This window comes from Panthera onca, chromosome B2, assembly GCF_046562875.1.
Source record: "Panthera onca isolate mPanOnc1 chromosome B2, mPanOnc1 haplotype 2, whole genome shotgun sequence".
In the NCBI taxonomy this organism is placed as follows: domain Eukaryota; kingdom Metazoa; phylum Chordata; class Mammalia; order Carnivora; family Felidae; genus Panthera; species Panthera onca.
The window spans coordinates 34,929,473-34,948,202 of NC_138343.1; the positions used below are offsets into that span (position 1 = coordinate 34,929,473).

At 40.6% G+C, this 18,730-nt stretch overlaps 1 protein-coding gene and 1 pseudogene across 2 annotated transcripts in view; one reads left to right on the forward strand and one right to left on the reverse strand.

Moving 5' to 3' along the window:
• The window catches only part of STK38 (serine/threonine kinase 38), a 48,234-nt gene extending 30,306 nt beyond the window's left edge, over positions 1-17,928 (reverse strand). The window contains exons 1-4 of one of the 2 annotated variants that reach the window (XM_060615342.3): positions 17,642-17,928; positions 12,625-12,757; positions 2,000-2,051; positions 973-1,095 (exon numbers count right to left, since the gene is read on the reverse strand). In XM_060615342.3, the coding sequence (XP_060471325.1) occupies positions 973-1,095; positions 2,000-2,051; positions 12,625-12,755 (306 nt within the window). In that variant the 5' untranslated portion in view covers positions 12,756-12,757; positions 17,642-17,928. Of the gene's footprint in view, positions 1-972; positions 1,096-1,999; positions 2,052-12,624; positions 12,761-17,641 lie in introns of both variants that reach the window. The other variant, XM_060615343.3, reaches the window with a different exon arrangement.
• On the forward strand, positions 8,638-9,067 carry LOC132666993 (large ribosomal subunit protein eL38 pseudogene; annotated as a pseudogene).
• Positions 17,929-18,730: the final 802 nt, after the last annotated feature.

Genomic DNA, 18,730 nt, shown 5'->3' on the forward strand with positions numbered 1-18,730 from the left:
TATACAAAGTTAATGAAACTATGGCATCATCCACTTTGGGTGAGTCGTCCACTTTGGGTGTTTTCCACTAATGAGGATGACCTTGCAGGGGCTCATTTAAACCCTCCCCATAGACTGCTCTTATGACCGAGCAAGATGCATCTACAAGACCTGGTGGGACAAATGCTTTCAACTCTCTACCACTACCTGTATAACCCGTTTCTATAATCTCTGTCTCCTGGGGCCACCTTTTCAGAGCAATACAAATCTAGCGGGAAGAAATAAAGGGTGGATATATGCTGTTAGTTTGCTCCTGAAGAGGCAGTGTGAGACTGGGAAAAGCGAGAGCTTTAAGATCAGGAACTCCTTTAAGAAACAAAACAAACAAGCAAAGGGAAAAAAAGAGAGACAGACAGAGAAACCAAGAAGTAGACTCTTAACTATAGAGAACAAACTCATGGCTACCAGAGGGGACATGGGGGAATGGGGGAAACGGGGTGAGGAATGAGGAGTACACTTGTCATCATGAGCACTAGGTGATTAAAATGAAAACTTTAAAAAAAAAAAAAAGATTAGGAACTTCTGGGCCCAACTTCTGGTACTGCTGCTCAATGGCTATGTGACTATGGAGCATTACATATCCTCTCTCGGAGTCTTAATTTCATCATCTATAAAATGAGTCATTGTCATGATTATAGGAGAGAAACACTCAGTAAATAGTAAATATTGATTTCCTTCTACCTTTCAACTCTCCCTCTAAATCAATACTTAAAGCGTCAACATCATCTCTGGCAAAACAGAAGAACAATCAGAGATCTGGGTCAGTGGAGGGGGAGGAAAGGACAGACGGCAGTTACAATGTGGGCCTGGCACGTCTGACCCACCTACCCCATATTTCAGTTCTATCAACAATCATGAGCTTATGATACGTTGGCAGCTTCAAAGTTCTGTGGTATTTTTGTATCTTATCTGGTAAGTAGTTGTGGTTTTTACCTCACCGAATGCTCCTCTGCCTATTACTTTTAAGGATTCAAAATCTTCCAATCCAAGTCTTGTTCTCTTCAAACGAAGAAACTCTGTTTCCTTCCGAGCATGTGCTGATCTCCTCAGTCGTTTCTAACGTTTAAATAAAGGGGGAGAGAGGAGGGAAGGGGGGGAGCTGAATTTCCGCAACTCCATAGCAGTCTTACTCATGACTGGAAAGCAGGGCCATGCCGATTAATCATGACCTTCTCACAGGTGAGAGCCTCACAGAAGAACCCTGAAGAGGCCACTCCTCCCCTCCCCAGCTTCCGGATACAAAACCAAACCATATTGATCACCGGGGTGCCTCCGGTGGACTTTGACTAACCTACTTCAGCAGTCAATTATTCGAACTTTTCTAATGAAGGCAGAATAAACAATCAATATTTTCCTTTAAACTTTTTTATATAAAATCAAAGTGTGGGTTTTTTGTTTTTTTTTTTTTTAACACATTCGAGTTCATTTTATGCTCTATAATTCGACAAGACTTTGGTATTTTTCACCATTTTCCTGGATTCTATGATTCATTCCTATTTTTGAAAGCATTTCCACGGTCATTTCAGTTCCTTGCACAGTTTCTTAACTGTATTTTCTCCTACCAAGTCTGTAGACACTGGGGGAAGGGCTGATTTGAGAAATATTTTGCCTTGATAATGATTTCAGGCATTTGCACCACTTCTGTGGAGATATTTCCATGATTTCTGTAAATATGCTATGGTTTCCTTTTAAAATTTTAATTTGATCTCATCTCTTTCTTTTCTTGGAATTCTAAATCTAATTAATTTATTACAACTGGGCCTAAATAAGACTTCCTCTCCTGGGTACTCAGTAATTAATTTCTCCATCTTCATGAATATCTAAATCCAGAAGTGCACCAGCCCTCCTAAGTCCCTCTGCTACTAAGCCAAAACCCTTTCTCTATGCACCAAGGCTAACAACTTGCTGCACAAGACTCGCCACGTTGGGTTTCAAGGAAAAACTTCCCAATATTAATTACCTCTTCGTCCTTTAGGCCTTCCTCTTCCATCACTTTTTCTAACTTCTTTTGTCTAAAAATAAATAAAAATATTTGAAATAACATTTGATAACTTTCTGAAAAAGCCTATACAAACACAGGGTTTTTTGTAATGATAAAAACAGGTAAATCTCAAAGTGCCTCATTAAAACAAATTACAGTTACTAAAGACAAGTGAAAAGATTCCCACCCTCTGTTAGTTCTACCTTTTGAAAAAGATTGTATAAGATGTTAATGCAACAAAGAATCTTATTTCAAAATGAAAAGTTCTCTTTCCTTTATTTTTAAGTTATTTCCTGCTTAACAAACCACAAAACAGCTGGTGTTTGATAACCTCTTCTATCAGGGTGTTTCTCTCTCTCTCCCAGACTGGTATCTACTTCCTTTATTTTTACATCTTCCTCCTCCTCCCTGCCACAAACAAAGAGCAATAAACACTAGTAAAGGCAGAATTTGGAGATTTGGGGTGGAGGGGAGAAAAGGGAATGGTCAAAATACGTGATTGGCACCACTATTAAAACTTAACTCTAAATCCTTGGAGTATTAAACTTTAAAAACTGCATCCAAGAGTATTTTTGAGCTACAATCTCACAGTGAAACAAGTAAAACTTCCTTATAACCAATTCCACACAACCTTTATTTATTCAGCATAATAAATGAAAGCACATGGGCTGGGATCTCTATCACTTATCAGCATTCCTGATAGCAGGCAATGTGAGCAGGACAGGGAAGAATGAAAGTACAGAGTACACGAGTACACGCAGCAACAGCATGTAGTCAATGCGGGGGAGGCACACAGCACTTCAAATGCCACACTTCAAATGTCAGTCTGTAGACGACTAAAAGCTACAGAGGCCTGTGTATAAAGGAGTGAGGTGATGAGGTTCTATTTTAAAATGACAGCCACAGTAATAAGCTGACGGGCTGGCAGGGAAAGCAACTGACAACGACTGAAGCAGACTGAAAGCTTTAGTAACGATTCAGACGAGCAGTAAAGATCTGGAACTAAGGCTAGAAACCTAGAATGAAGTGAACCGAGCTATTGCAAAGATGACCAACTGGCAGCAGAAGTCAAAGGAAAAATCTTACAATTTCTTGTGTGGGAGGATAATGACACCAGTAACCAAGAGAAGAAACACAGAGAAAGGACCAAGGGAAAGATAATGGGTTTTATTTTGGTCAATAAATAATTATTGCAATAATAGTAATTAGTTTAAATCAGTATCATGTTAGAAATCATATTACACATCCACAGGATCAGATGACATCAAGAATTCATATCCAAGCTCTCAGGAAGTAAAAAGATCTACTCTGACCCTGATTCGGGGGGGTGGGGGTGGGGGTAGTCGGGGAAGTACGGGCATGGCTCCCAGTCTGCCCACTTCTCTTCTCTGAGTTCCCAGAATATTTTGGGGTATGTATCTATGTGTGCACATTACTGGAAGGAGAAGGCTGTATTACTGGTACTTTCAGGAGTGTAAATTAATTCCATTTCAGTGGTTAAATAGTTGAAGTAGAGAAGAATAAAAAGAATCAAAGATAACATCACAGCAAGAACTATAATATCTCAACCATGGTTAGCTCTTTTTGTGCCTTGAGTATCAAACACCATAATTTCCGACTATGTTTTTTTGAATGACCACACCAGACTAGGCTAGAAGTCCAATGTGCTATCATATAATGTGTGTCCCAGAGATGGTTGCTTCTGACTGTGTATTTTTTTTTTTTTTTTTCCGAAAGAGAGAGAGGGGGAGAGAAAGGCAGAAGGAGAGAGAGAATCTTAAGCAGGCTCCGTGCTGGGCATGAAATCATGACCCAAGCCAAAATCAAGAGTCAGACCGTAACAGTCTGAGCCACCCAGGCACACCTGCTTCTGACTATATTTTAAATCTCAGTTCCAACTAAGAAGCTTTCCATAGCTTGACTGCAAGCATAATTAAATTGGTTTCTGTAGAATATCTACCTGAGAGCAAAGTTATCAGAATCAACTCCTTGAACACAATCAGATTCGTTCATCAGAAAAGTATCCAGAAAAAAGCCTATCCATGGTAATGATACTGGGGCCAAGCCAATGAAGATCTTAAAGACACCAAAAATGGCAAGCATAGCCTGAAATGAGGCTTACAAATGATATCTTCTGTGAGATGATCCCAAGAAATTACCATCAACTTTGTTAGATTCATGATGACATTGTAATTACACAAGTAAACGGCCATATTTTTACAAGATGTACCCTACAGTACGTAGGAAATGACAGATGTTTAAATTTTGTTTTGAAACACAACTGCAAGAAAAAATAAAATGGAATAGATGAAACAAATTTAACAAAATCTTGATGATTACTGAATCTGAGGAATGAGTATATGGGGGTTTATTGTAAGATACATAGATACCAACATAGAAAGACATATAGTCTATCTATATGTATGTTTAAAAGTGTTCATAATGAAAAAGAAAAGCAGGCCCCTCCACTGTGTGTCCCTGGTGGAAGAGCCAGTTTAGCTAACACTCCAGCCATTGGTGAAGCTACTCTTGCACTCAACTCCAAAGGTCCAGAGCAGAACCCCAGGAGAAAGACTGCCCACTTACACTTGGAGGCCACCCCCAACCTCACCCCATCAAGGGCTTTCTGTGAGCTCTACTTATCTGCATGAGAGCCCACTTCTCATAGGAGATGGTAAGGGCAAGTAGCTGAATCCTCCTTCTCCACTAAGAATAGCGTCTTGTACACAGCCAACTTCATAAAATGTGTGTTGCCAAATGGGGAGGAAAAGATCCAAGTGTGTATCAATGTGCAAACATATTTATGACTGCATAATTATTTATGCAATGTGCAAACATATTTATGACTGCATATTAGCCCCTTTTGCCAACCTTAAGTTCACCTCCCAGTACAGCTTGATTCAGAGGTTGCAGAAATTGGAGAAAAGAGCTAATCCACTCTACAAGACAGCTGACTAGACAATATTTCTAATTTCTGTTGATGAGACATTTTAAAACCAGGAAAAATAGTAAAGAAATAAACACTACTTGTTATTTCCATGATCAAAATTGAGAAAACTCTCAAGAAATATCCTAAAAATGAATATCACAGATTTTTTAAAAATCTCGACAAATTACTTTGGTTTGACTGATATATCTAATCAGTGAATTAACAATCAAAGGTCAAGCTTTACCCATTCCTGGGACTTAAATAAAACTGACACTTGCTGACTAATAGTAATCACAATATTACAACTCAGTATCAGATCAGACCAAATGCAGACAGGGGGAAATCTGGGTAAGACTATCTAACAGGAGTAGTAGAACTTGCTAATTCTCAAAGGGTAGAATGTAGGAAAATTCTTATTTGATTTGGGGTAAGAGGGGAGGAAACACACCATTACTTCCTATTAAATTAGGCTTTTGTGGCTTTAATTAATCCACCAAAATAGTATTTATGAAGAACAGAAACAACGCAATATTTAATAAGAAAACAATGCTGGGTGCCTGGGTGACTCAATCAGTTGAGCATCCAACTTCAGCTCAGGTCATGATCTCATAGCTCGTGGGTTTGAGCCCTGCATCAGGCTCTGTACTGATGTACAGCTTAGAGCCTGCTTCAGATCCTCTGTCTCCCTCTCTCTCTGTCCCTCCCCCACTCACACTCTGTCTCTCTCTCTCTCTCTCAAAAATAAACAAACATTAAAAAAAATTTTTTTTAAGAAAAAAATGCCAGTTTCCTTGGTTTTGGTTTCAGGCTGCTATAAATTATTTTGTATGAATATCTAGGCAAGGGGCGCCTGGGTGGCTCAGTCGGTTGGGCCTCTGACTTCGGCTCAGGTCACGATCTCACAGTCCGTGAGTTTGAGCCCCGCGTCGGGCTCTGGGCTGATGGCTCAGAGCCTGGAGCCTGCTTCCGATTCTGTGTCTCCCTCTCTCTCTGCCCCTCCCCCGTTCATGCTCTGTCTCTCTCTGTCTCAAAAATAAATAAACGTTAAAAAAAAAATTGAATATCTAGGCAATAATCAATATCTACCACATAATTAGGATCACATAAGAAAGAATAGAAGTGGTGTTCCTAGAGAACCTTACCATCAGAGGCAAAACAAGGATTAAATAAAGAAGATGAGGGATGCCTGGGTGGCTCAGTCAGTTAAGCGTCTGACTTCAGCCCAGGTCATGATCCTGTGCTTAATGGGTTCAAGCCCCGCATCGGGCTCTGTGCTGACAGCTCAGAGCCTGGAGCCTGCTTCGGATTCTGTGTCTCTGTCTCTCTCTGCCCCTCCACTGCGCGCGCGCGCGCTCTCTCTCTCTCTCAAAAATAAGTTAACATTAAAAAAAATCATTAAAAAATTTTACCAAAAACACACATCCTAATCCTCTTAAGTGTCTACCATTCCCTTTGCGCAATCTCTTTTGGTTAATTTGATCTTTAAGAAAAGCAAAACCACCACCGCTTTTGGAAGGTATTTCCATCTTAAGAATCCAAGGGGCGCCTGGGTGGCTCAGTCGGTTAAGCGGCCGACTTTGGCTCAGGTCACGATCTTGCAGTCCGTGAGTTCGAGCCCCGTGTCGGGCTCTGTGCTGACAGCTCAGAGCCTGGAGCCCGCTTCAGATTCTGTGTCTCCCTCTCTCTCTCTGCCCCTCCCCTGTTCATGCTCTGTCTCTCTCTGTCTCAAAAATAAATAAAACGTTAAAAAAAAAATTAAAAAAAAAAAAAAAAAAAAAAAGAATCCAAAACAGGGGCGCCTGGGTGGCTCAGTCGGTTAAGCGTCCAACTTCGGCTCAGGTCATGATCTCACGGTCCGTGAGTTCGAGCCCCGCGTCGGGCTTTGTGCCGACAGCTCAGAGCCTGGAGCCTGCTTCGGATTCTGTGTCTCCCTCTCTCTCTGCCCCTCCCCTGTTCATGCTCTGTCTCTCTCTGTCTCAAAAATAAATAAAACATTAAAAAAAAAAAAAAGAATCCAAAACAAAAAAAGCACTGATTTCAACCCATTTTGGGGTGTAATTTAGTGTAAATCACAACGTAACACTTATTAATAACATAACACCATTATCGTATAATTACTAGAGAACATGATACATATCAATAATGAACTTTAAGGCAGAGCCAGTAGGATTAAAAACCAAGTATTACAGGGTTGCCTGGGTGGCTTAGCTGCTGAATGTCAGACTCTCGATTTCAGCTCAGGTCATGGGATCGAGCCCAGTGTTGGGCTCTGCACTAAGTGTGGAGTCCGCTTCAGATTCATTCTCTCTCTCTCTCTCTCTCTCTCTCTCTCTCTCTCTTGCTCTCGCTCTCCCTCCCTCCCTCTCTCTGACTCTCTCCCCCACTCTTCCACTCTCTCTCTGAAGTAAAAAAAAAACAAAAACAAAAAAACCTATTATCAAATAAAACAAGTATCTTAATCAGAACTCGTAAGTATTTGTTTTCTTTCTATAATACCAGAAACTACAATTTCAAGAGAGTGGTTGTATTTGAAAATAACTATCTCCAACAGCATGCCTGGAGATATACTGCACAAATTTATCCTTGAATTCCCCATGATCCCAACATAGGGCACTCTGCAGGCACTTCTCTGTTTCAGTGAACAGCAGCTAGCCACCACCAGCTATAAAATATTTTGCTATTTCACTTTCAGATCTGCATATTTAAAGTTCAATCATGATTTATACCTCATGGAGAGTGTGGCTGCAAAAGCTCTTATGAAAATATTAGTATATCAAATCCAGCAACATACAAAAAGAATACATTATATTATAATCAAGAGGGCTTTACCCCAGGAAGGCAAGGTTAATTTAACCTGCAAAAAATCAGCCCATGTAATTCATCATATTAAAAGAATAAACAGCGATGCAAAGATGCAGAAAAAGGATTTGACAAAATTCAACACACACTCATGTTATAAACTCAGCCAAACAGGAACATAAGAAAATTTTCCCCAATCTACAAAGGACATCTCTGAAAAACCTACAGGTAACATCACAACTAATAGTGAAATAGTGAGTGCTTTTACCTTCAAATCAGGAACAAAACAAAAATGTCTACTCTCACCACATATAGTCAACGTTGTACCTGATATCCCAGCCAATCCAATAAGGCAAGAAAAAGAAGGTGATAGATTGGAAAAGAAGCAAAACTCTCTATTTGAATATGCATAATTGTTTACACAGAAAATCCTAAGGAACCTACCAAAAAAGCTACTAGAATAAGTAAATTAGCAAGTTGCAGGGCATAAGGTCAATATACAAAATTCAGGTATATTTCTATATGCCAGCAGCAACAACTGGAAAAAAAATTAAATATCCACTTACAACAACATCAAAACAACCCCAAAGTACTGGCAATAGATGAACAAAATAACATATAACAACCCCATATTAAACACTACAAAACACTTCTGAGAAAAATTAAAGACCTAAGAGAATGGGAAGATATACCACGTTCATGTATCAGAAGATTCAATACTGTTAAGATGTCAATGCTCCCCCAAAGTGATCTTCAGATTCAGTACAATTATATTCATAATTCCATTAAGCTTTCCTCTAGAAATTGACAACCTGATTCTGAAACTTATATGAAAATAAAATTGCCACTTGCCATGCTGGCTGCATGCTTGCCTGCACCCTTCGTAGCCATGTCTTACAAAATTGAAGAAATCAAGGATTTTCTGCTCACAGCCAGGTGAAAGGATGCCAAGTCCATCAAGATCAAGAACAATAAGGATAATGTGAAGTTTAAAGTCTGATGGAGCAGATACATTTACACTTTGGTCATCACAGACAGAGAGAAGGCAGGGAAACTGAAGCAGTCCCTGCCCTCAGATTTGGCAGTAAAGGAGCTGAAATGAACCCAGCAAACTAATTTGAACTGTATTAAAATTTTTAAAATTCTTGAAAGAAAGAGGGAAAGAAAGAAAGAAAGAAAGAAAGAAAGAAAGAAAGGCAAAGAAACTAGACTATCCAAAACAATCTTAGGGGGAAAAAAACCAACAACGAAGTTGAAGACTTAACCTGCATGACTTCAAAACTTAGCACAAAGCTAACAGTAACCACGTCAGTGTGATACTGACATAGAGACAAACAGATCAATGAAAGAGAATAAAAAATCCACAAATGGGGGCACCTGGCTGGCTCAATCAGTAAAGCATGCAACTCAATCTCAGGGTTGTAAGTGTGAACTCCATGTTGGGTGTGGAGATTACTTAAAAATAAAATCTTTAAAAAAATAAAATCTTGGGTGTCTGGGTGGCTCAGTTGGTTAGAGCACCCAACTTCAGCTCAGGTCATGATCTCATGGTTTGTGGGTTGAAGTGCTGTCAGTGTAGAGTGTACTTCAGATCCTCTGTCTCCCTCTCTTTCTGGCTCTCCCTCACTGATGAATGAATGAATGAATGAATGAAAGAAAGAAAGAAAGAAAGAATAAAAGACAGAAAAGAAAAAAACCTTCTAAAAAGAAAAAAAAAAAACAGATACACGCTACATGGTATTTGGTTTTTGATAAAAATGCCGAAGAATCTAATGGGGAAAAGGAAATCTTTGCAACAAATGGTGCTAAAACAACTGAATATCCATAACAAAAAAATAAATCTCAATCCCCACCTCATACACTTATTAATTCAGGATGGATCATAGAACTAAATGTAAATACTAAATTATAAAACTTCCAGAAGAAAATGTAAACGAATATCTTTATGCCTTGGGAGGAGTGAAGATTTCTTAGAGATCACAGAATGCAATAGCTATAAAAGAGAAAAATGCCAAATTAGATTTCATCAAAACTATTTTTTTTATTAGCATTACTTTTATTTTAGAAAGAGAGAGCATGAGCAATAGAGAGGGGCAGAAGGAGAGGGAGGAAGGGAGAGGGAGAGGGAGGGGGAGGGGGAGGGGGAGGGGGAGGGGGAGGGAGAGGGAGAGGGAGAGGGAGAGGGAGAGGGAGAGGGAGAGGGAGAGGGAGAGGGAGAGGGGGAGGGAGAGGGGGAGAGAGAGGGAGAGGGAGAGGGAGAGGGGGAGGGGGAGAGAAAGAGAGACAGAGAATCCCAAACAGGCTCCACACTCAGCACAGAGCCCAATGTGGGGCTTGATCCCACAACCCTGGAATCATGACCTGAGCCAAAATCAAGAGTTGGATGCTCAATCGACTGAGCCACCCAGGCACTCCAGATTTCATCAAAATTTAAAACTTCTGGGGCACTTGGGTGGCTCAGTCGGTTGAGCATCCAACTTTAGCTCAGATCATGATCTCATGGTTTGTGGCTTCAAGCCCAGCGTCGGGCTCTCTGCTGTCAGCACAGACCCTGCTTCACATCTTCTGTATCCCTTTTTCCCTGCCCCTTTCCTACTCACACTCTTTCTCAAAAATAAACATTAAAAAAAAATTTAGGGTGCCTAGGTGGCTCAGTCAGTTAAGCTTCCAACTCTTGGCTTCGGCTCAGGTCATGATCTCACGGTTCATGAGTTCAAGCCCTGCACCAGGCTCTGCGTTGACAGTGTGGAGCCTGCTTGGGATTCTCACTCTCTTTTTCTGCCCCTCTGCCACTGGTGCGGACTCTGTCTCGCTCAAAAAAAAAAAAAAAAAAAAAAAAAAAAAGGTTAAAAATTTTTTTAACTTTTGCTTATCTAAAGACACTGTTAAGAAAATGAACAGGAAAGCCAGAGACTGAAAGAAACTATTTGCAGAACATTTATGTGACAAAAGACTGGTAACTAGGACTTATAAAGAACTCCTACAACTCAATGGTCAAAAAATTTGAAGAAACACTTCACACACACACACACACACACACAAAATATAAATGACCAAAAGGCACATAAAAAAATGTTCACCATCATTAATCATCATGGCAATGCAAATTAAAGAGTAAGATACCACTAACCATCTATAAGAATAACTGAAGTTAAAAGACTAACAGACGTTTTGTTCGCAAAAATGTAAAGCAACTCGAACTCTCATACGTTATTGATATTTTAGAAAAAGGTCTAGCAGTTTCTTATAAAATGAAACATACTTATGTATATTTATGAACCAGCAATCCCACTCCTAAATATTTACCCAAGAATTGAAAGCAAATGTTCACAAAAAGATCTGTACACAAACGTTCATAGAAACATATCCAAAACAGTCAAAAAGTGGAAAAAAGCCCAGATGTTTATCAACATAAGAATGTAAAAACAGAGGTATAGGTATAGTCAGAAAATAGAATGGTACTCAGCAATATAAAGGAACAAACTATTGACACAACAGCAACATGGATGAACCTTGAAACATTAGGCTAAGTGAAAAAAGCCTTACTGAAATGAGTGCTTACTATATATAAATCCATTTACAACCTCCATTTGTATAGAATAAGCAAGAGTAATCTAAAATTACAATAGTGGTTACCTGGGGTTGAAGGAACATCTCCAAGAATCAAAGAACTTTCTAGGATGATGATAATGTTCTATGTCTTGGTAGGAGTTTCAGTTCTACAGGTACATACACTTGTGGGGCGCCTGGGTAGCTCAGGTAGGCGTCCGACTCTTGATTTCAGCTCAGGTCATGATCTCACAGTTCGTGGGATCAAGCCCCACATCAGGTTCTGTTCTGACAGTAAGGAGCCTGCTTGGGATTCTCTCCCTCTCTCTCTCTGCCCCTCCCCTGTTCACACATGTTCTCTCGCTCTCAAAATGAATATTTAAACTGTTTAAATTAAAATATTTAAAAATATGTGTATGTATATATATACACACATTGAACTCATTTGCTATACAAGAAGTAAAATATACTGACATCTGCAACATACTTTGAAGTACAGCAAAAAATTAAGATGGTTTAATGAATGGATAGAGATGGATAGATGGATATGTGATAAAACAATGAATGGTAATTGAAGAATCTAGATGTATATACGGGTATTCACTGTATAATTCCTTCAACTTTTCTGTACTTCTGAATATTTTCATAATAAAATGTTGGGAACAAAATTTTAATTACGAGTTACTATATAAATAATATATACCAGGTGCTAAGTGACTGAGTGATTGCTATGTGAGAAGCACTATGGTGGATACTCACATATATTATATCTAATCCCCACAACAATCCTGCGAGGCAAGTATTATCCCCATTTTCCAGATTGGGAACTGATACATAAAAAGTCTAAGAAACTGGTCCTGGCCTCAGACAGCTACTAAATGGTAAAGGCAGGATTCTAAACCCAGGTCTGATTCCATAAGGGCTGCTCTTTCTACTACATCGCACTACTTTAACAATAAATCTAAGAATTTGGCCAATGTTTTCATACTACTATGGAATTCTGTGTTATTTTTTTTCTAAGAATTTATTTTTAAGTAATCGCTATACCCAACATGGGGCCCAAACTCACAACCCTAAGGTCAAGAGTGGCATGTTCCACTGATTGAGCCAGCCAGGCACCCCTGTGTTATTGGCTAGTAGTAGAAATAAGTGGGTTAATAGCAAGGACTTTGGAAATCAATGGCACTGTCCTTCCATTCTAATGGGATAGGATATAATATGGATGCTGCTATTCTTATCTCCTTTCAACAGTATTATGAATGTGTTTTGTGACACTAGACAGGAATGCCAAAACCATGACACAATTTTCTCAAACAAAATTCTTTACCTCATTTCTCGTTCTTCATGTTGAGCGATAAGGTTGCTATAAAAATTCTCCAGTGTCACTTTGGTCATTGTCACCCTTTCCTTTGTGTGATTACTCATGGATGAGCAAGGTGTTGAGCCTGTCATTGCCATGGCTGCTAGAAACAAAAAAAGAAGAGGTATTAGTTTTGGAGTTAGAATCCATCAACTATCACTCTCCTACCTCCCTGGTAGGAAAGTAAACTGGTACAAGTTTTCTGGAAGACAAACATGTAAATATATAACAAAAGCCACATAAACAGAATACTTGGTGAAAATAAGTATGTATTAATGTCCTATGACCCAGAAATACCATCTCTAGGTATAAGGCCTAAAGAAATTGTCACACATGTTCTTAAGGAGATATGCACAATGATGTGCATTAGAGGGGATGTTTATTATGCCATCATTTGTGACATAGGAAGTTGAAGCCAATTCAGTAAGGAAATAAATAAAATGCTGTGGGTGCACATAAAGAAATAACATGCAGTAGTCAGAAGCAAATCTATCTGTACCTAAAAGTGACATGAATATCTTTAAAACATCTTGTTAATTTTAAAAAAAGGAAGAGAACAATATCGTAACACCATAAGCATAAATTAAGAAGGTATAATATAGACACAGTATAATTCTTTGCCATCCAAGAATCTACCTAAAAGAAATCAAAGACCCATAGGGATTCATACACAAGGAGACTCAATGTAGCAGTGTAATGGCAAAGGAAAACTTGAAATAACTTGAATATCCAACAACAGAACTGATTAAATTATCGATTTATGTGTTTACCAGATGTGCACAGAATTATTTGAAATACATATCAAAATGTTACCACCGGCTTAACTCTAGGCAGTAAGAACGCAATACATCATTTTATTCGTTTGTGCTTTTCCATAATTTCCATATTTTCTTCAATGAATATGTACTATTACTATTAAACTACAAATAACTTTTTTTAAATTTACATTTATTTATTTTTGACAGAGAGAGACAGAGCACAAGTGGAGGAGGGGCAGAGAGAGAAGGAGACACAGAATCCGAAGCAGGCTCCAGGCTCCAAGCCGTCAGCACAGAGCCTGACACGGGGCTGGAATTCACAAACTGTGAGATCATGACCTGAGCCAAAGTCGGACGCTCAACCAACTGAGCCACCCAGGCGCCCCTAACTACAAATAACTTTTAAATCTGCCATTCCTATAGTTAAAAAAAACCTATGACTAAAATGTCCATTTATAGGTATTTCATGTACTGACATATCTTATGATATTCGATAAATGCTTGCTGTCTATTTGGATTTACAAATTAAAACAAATAACTGTGATAAAAAAACATCGTTACAAAGAAATAACCTGAATCATAATTTTAGTGATGGAAGAGATCTGAAAAACAAGGGACCCTAACCTCCTAGTTTTACATATGAGAAAACTGATACCAACAAGGTTTAAATAGTTTATAGAACATTTTTTCCTAAATTTAAATTTCATCCTCCACCCCCACCCCAGATATTTTTGCCAGCCCATATTGTCACACTTGGCCACACCATTCACCAATCTGGACCTGCTCCAGCATTGGCAATAATGTTCAGTATTTTATCCTTATCATGCCTTCCTCCAACATGACTGCCTGCCTTTAAGTCTGTCCTTTCATCCCAATATAAAGCGGAGTAAAAGTAGGAGGGGCCAAGGGCCATTTTCAAAGATAGTACATTCTATGAAAAGTTTCCTTCAGGTTCCCTTTAATACTTAGCAGCTTTTTATTTTTTATTTTATTCTTTTTTTAATGTTTATTTTATTTTTGAAGGAGAGACAGAGTGTGACTGGGGGAGGGGCAGAGAGAGAGAGAGAGAGAGAGAGAGAATCTGAAGCAGGCTCCAGGCTCTGAGCTGTCAGCACAGAGCCCGACGCGGGGCTGGAACTCACAAACCGCAAGATCATGACCTGAGCTAAGTCGGACACTCAATGGACTGAGCCACCCAGACGCCCCATACTTAGCAGCTTTTTAAACTGTCTCGTAGATTAAAGCTATTAAGGAATGTGCAAATACTTATTATTACTAAGACAAAAGGCTTAACATTAAGCAACTTTATTAAAAAAATATTCAGGGAAAATCATATAAAAGAATAATTCTTTCAGAGCAAAGAAATTCAAAATCAAGGCTCTACTTCAAATGTTTTTATTGATGATGTGCCAAAATGATCAGTGATCACAAATTCAAGTGAACTCAGCTCTACCTTATGTTATTTGTTATGATGTTATATTTTTTACGGGGAAGTTTCTGCTAATACCAAACAAAGAAAACGCAAATGTTTTTAGGGTATCAGATTTTTCAAAAACCTCTGGTTTATGAAGCTTGGGTGTGGTTCCTTATTTGTCAGCCTATACCCCCTCCACCCACAATGAAAACCACATGCACTCTAAGTCTGGTGAAGAAATTTTGAAACCAGATTTAAAAACAAGTCTGAAGTAAGGGAGTGCTTTGTACTCCTCCCTGGTCTGAACATTTCTGGAGACATTTTTATAAATACACAGATGTGGTTACATTTTAACAACTGAAATTATTTTAACATAGAAATGCAACTAGAAGAGTGTTTAAACCTAAGACAAACAGCACCTTCCATGTAATAAGTGGTTAATAAACATAAGTTGAGCAAGTTAATGATTTTTCAGTTGTCAACAAAATTAAAGAACAAAATTACATTTACATTGATAGGTATATAAATACTGGGGTGGAGAAAGTTTTGACTCATTTAAGTCACTGGCATGGCTTCCTAGGCTTTTAAAAAGATCAACAGGATATTAAGCGTACTCAAAGATGATCATATAATAGGCTAACAAATTTTCTAGCAGAATGATTTTCAACCTTCACATACAGTCTCTAATGTAATAGCAAAGATTGCACTATCCTTCCCTTTGACCTTTCTTCAAAACCTCCTCCTCCCCTTCCTTCACTCATAAAAGGATGAGCCTATTCTAATAACCTTTCATCAAAAGATACAATTACTATTGCCCTATAGCAATTTATAGGCTTACTGGGTCAACCAAGTACCTTTTATAAGACAGAGCTTTCCCTTATGCTTTTGACAATTCAAGCCTTCATGCCCTGACCTACAGACTACTGGAGGTCCCTTCCCTGTTTGTTTCATTCTTCAACTCTGCAGAATTAGGGAATAGGTAGGTGAGAAATTCTTAAAAGTTTTATTTATTTATTTATTTATTTATTTTTTTTTTTTTTTTTTTTTTTTTGAGAGACAGAGAGAAACAAAACGTGCTTGGGAAGGGGCAGAGAGAGAAGGAGACACAGAATCCAAAGCAGGCTCCAGGCTCTGAGCTGTCAGCACAGAGCCTGATGCAGGGCTTGAACCCACGAACCTTGAGATCAGGACCTGAGCCGAAGTCTGACGCTTAACAAACTGAGCCACCCAGGAGCCCCTTAAAAGTTTTAAAAATTTAATAAGAGAACTGGATCTTTGTAAGGCAGGGGTAGGTACTGCAAACATAAAAGCAGATCACATGAAAACCACTGTTTTATTCAACCTAGATGGCTATGCCTGGCTGACTGACTTTACAATGGTACTGTTACCTCTACGAACACCCCTTCTCTCACTAATTCTTTCTTTGTGACTGACAATCCAGAACCTTCCATCTGGGCAAATGAACACGGAGGCTAAGACTACTCCTTAACAGTCACCCATCTTTGGGGCATCTGGGTGGCTCAGTCAGTCAAGCCTCCGACTCTCCATCTCAGCTCCAGTCTTGATCTCACAGTTTGCAGGGGATCGAGCCCCGCGTCGGGCTCTGTGCTGACAAGCCTGCTTGGGATTCTCTCTCTTCCTCTCTCCCTCTCAAAAGTAAACAAAAAATAACTTGAAGAAGAAGAAGAAGAAGAAGAAGAATCATCACGCATCCTAATTTCTCCTCCTGAACTGTAAGCCAATGGGAAGTACTTTTAATACCCTTCTCCAGTCTCATGCACAATGCTACGCACTTAGTAAGCACCTTATAAAGATTTACGAAGAAGGCACTCATCTTTTATGACCATTACTAGGAGCTGGGGCTACGTATGTTTGGTAGGGATGGAGTTGGCATGTGAAGTGGTTTTCTCTACAAAGGTGGAGGATAGTGCTCTGGTCCCCTTGTGAGCAAGCCGCTCTCGAATGTCTGGGGGTAGACAGTGGAGCCCATTATCGTGGTCATGTTTTACATTTAGGGAAACCTCATCTACTGCCTGGCTAATCCTAATTCAGAGCCAAGGTGAGCTGAAAGGGGGAGGAAGCACAAGGTCTACCTCGCGCCAACCTTCCTCTGTACATTTCAAAAACAACAAGTGTCTCTTTGTGTCTTTCGGTCAATTCAAAGTGCAGCCGGGAGATCTGGTCTCTCTACGAGCTGTTCCATACACTTTCTGACACAGACTTTCCTCCCAGTCCTTATCGACTTTTCTTTTCTACTCTTAAAAAAAAAAAAAAAAAAAAAAAAAAATCTCCGCTCAATTTTCCTGTGATTTTAAGATGATCTGAAGCCCAGTACCCTAAGACTAGCCACCGGGAAGGGAGCAGACTCAAAGGAACCACACCCCAAGGTGGGCTTTCCACACCCCTGCCTCACACAACAGCTCTTAGGTTCTCAGACCCCAGAAAAAAAGCAAAAGAAGGGAAAACTGGCAATGACTGAGGTCCCAGAGGAGACTGAGCTGTTGCAACGAGTAGACAAAGCTGGCAACATGGAAAAGAGAGACAGCCTGGCTCCCCGCCCCAGCTGCACAAAAAGAAAGAAAGAATGGGGTGGGGAGCCTGGGACTGGGAAAACGTGGAGAGGAGTGACAGGGGACCCTCGGGAAACCCAGAGGAGGGGGACTGTCAGGAGGCTGAGGAGGGCGGCGGAGGGGCCGACAGGACAGGGCTGGAAAGAGGGCGTCGGCGGGAAGGAAGAAGCCCAAAAAGAGTCGGGAGGAGACGAGGGGAAAAACCTGGGATGGCCTGAAGACAGTGGCACCGAGACACTCACCAGAGCCCCGGGGGAAGAAGGGCTGGGGGCGGCGACCAGCCGCGGACGCCGGCGCGGCCAGCGATGTCTCTCGACGGGCGGACAGGCGAAGCCCCAGCGGCAGCACCCGGCCGACCAGAAGAGACGAGGGGACGCCTGAGGGACTCTGGAGTCCGGGCCGAGGGGCGGTTGCGGGTGAGGACAACAGGAAGCGCTCCAACTGCCGGAAAAGACGGCAGCGCGAAGGGGCCAAGGCGGCCGAGTACCCCGCCGCGTAGTGGGGCAGGCGCGGCGGGCAAGGGCCAAGACTGCGCAAGCGTGACTTCCTAGAGACGCGGCGGGGGATTTCAGGACTGCGCGTGCGCGGCCCTGCAGCTCCCGCTCTCCCCGCCTTACCTGAGCAGGAGAGGGGGTACGGAGGGCGAAGTGTGAGGTGTGGGGCGCTGTTGGGGTGGGCGAGGCTGGGCTCGAGAGGGAGGCTCTATTTGTTTCTGGTTTCTTTGCTTTATTTTGAAATAATTTTAGACTTACAAAAAGCTGTAAAATTAATACAAGGAAGTCTCGATATACCCATCACCCACCCAGCTTCCCTCACCAGCTTACGTAACTATGCTACATTGTCAAAACCAGGAAATTGACATTGGCACAATACAACTGGCCACGCCAATACAATTGACTAGATTGCAGACCTTACTCAGATTTAACCAGTTTCCCGTGCACTCATTTGTGCGTCTGTGTGTGCTTGCGTGTTCACACTCATCTGTAGTTTTATTAAATGTTAACACGTGTAGTCGTCATCCCCCCACCTTCCCTTGATTTTCAGTCATGGTAGCAATAAGACGGCTAGAGCCCTTGGCCCCATCTTACTCTTCCTTAAGAGTGCCGTCCTTACCTAGGATCTGGTGAGCTCTCTTAACACCAGGCTATCAGGAGAGCATCCCAGTGTGCACAGAAGAACCTGCTTTTCAAAGCTACCCAACCACTTAATCTGTACCACCCCTTGGGGTAGAGGTCCCAAGCCTTTGGACGGACACTCATTCATTCCTTGAGAACTGAGCGCAGTGCACTTGGCCAGAAATTGTCAGGCTGCTGGAAACAAAGATAAGTAAG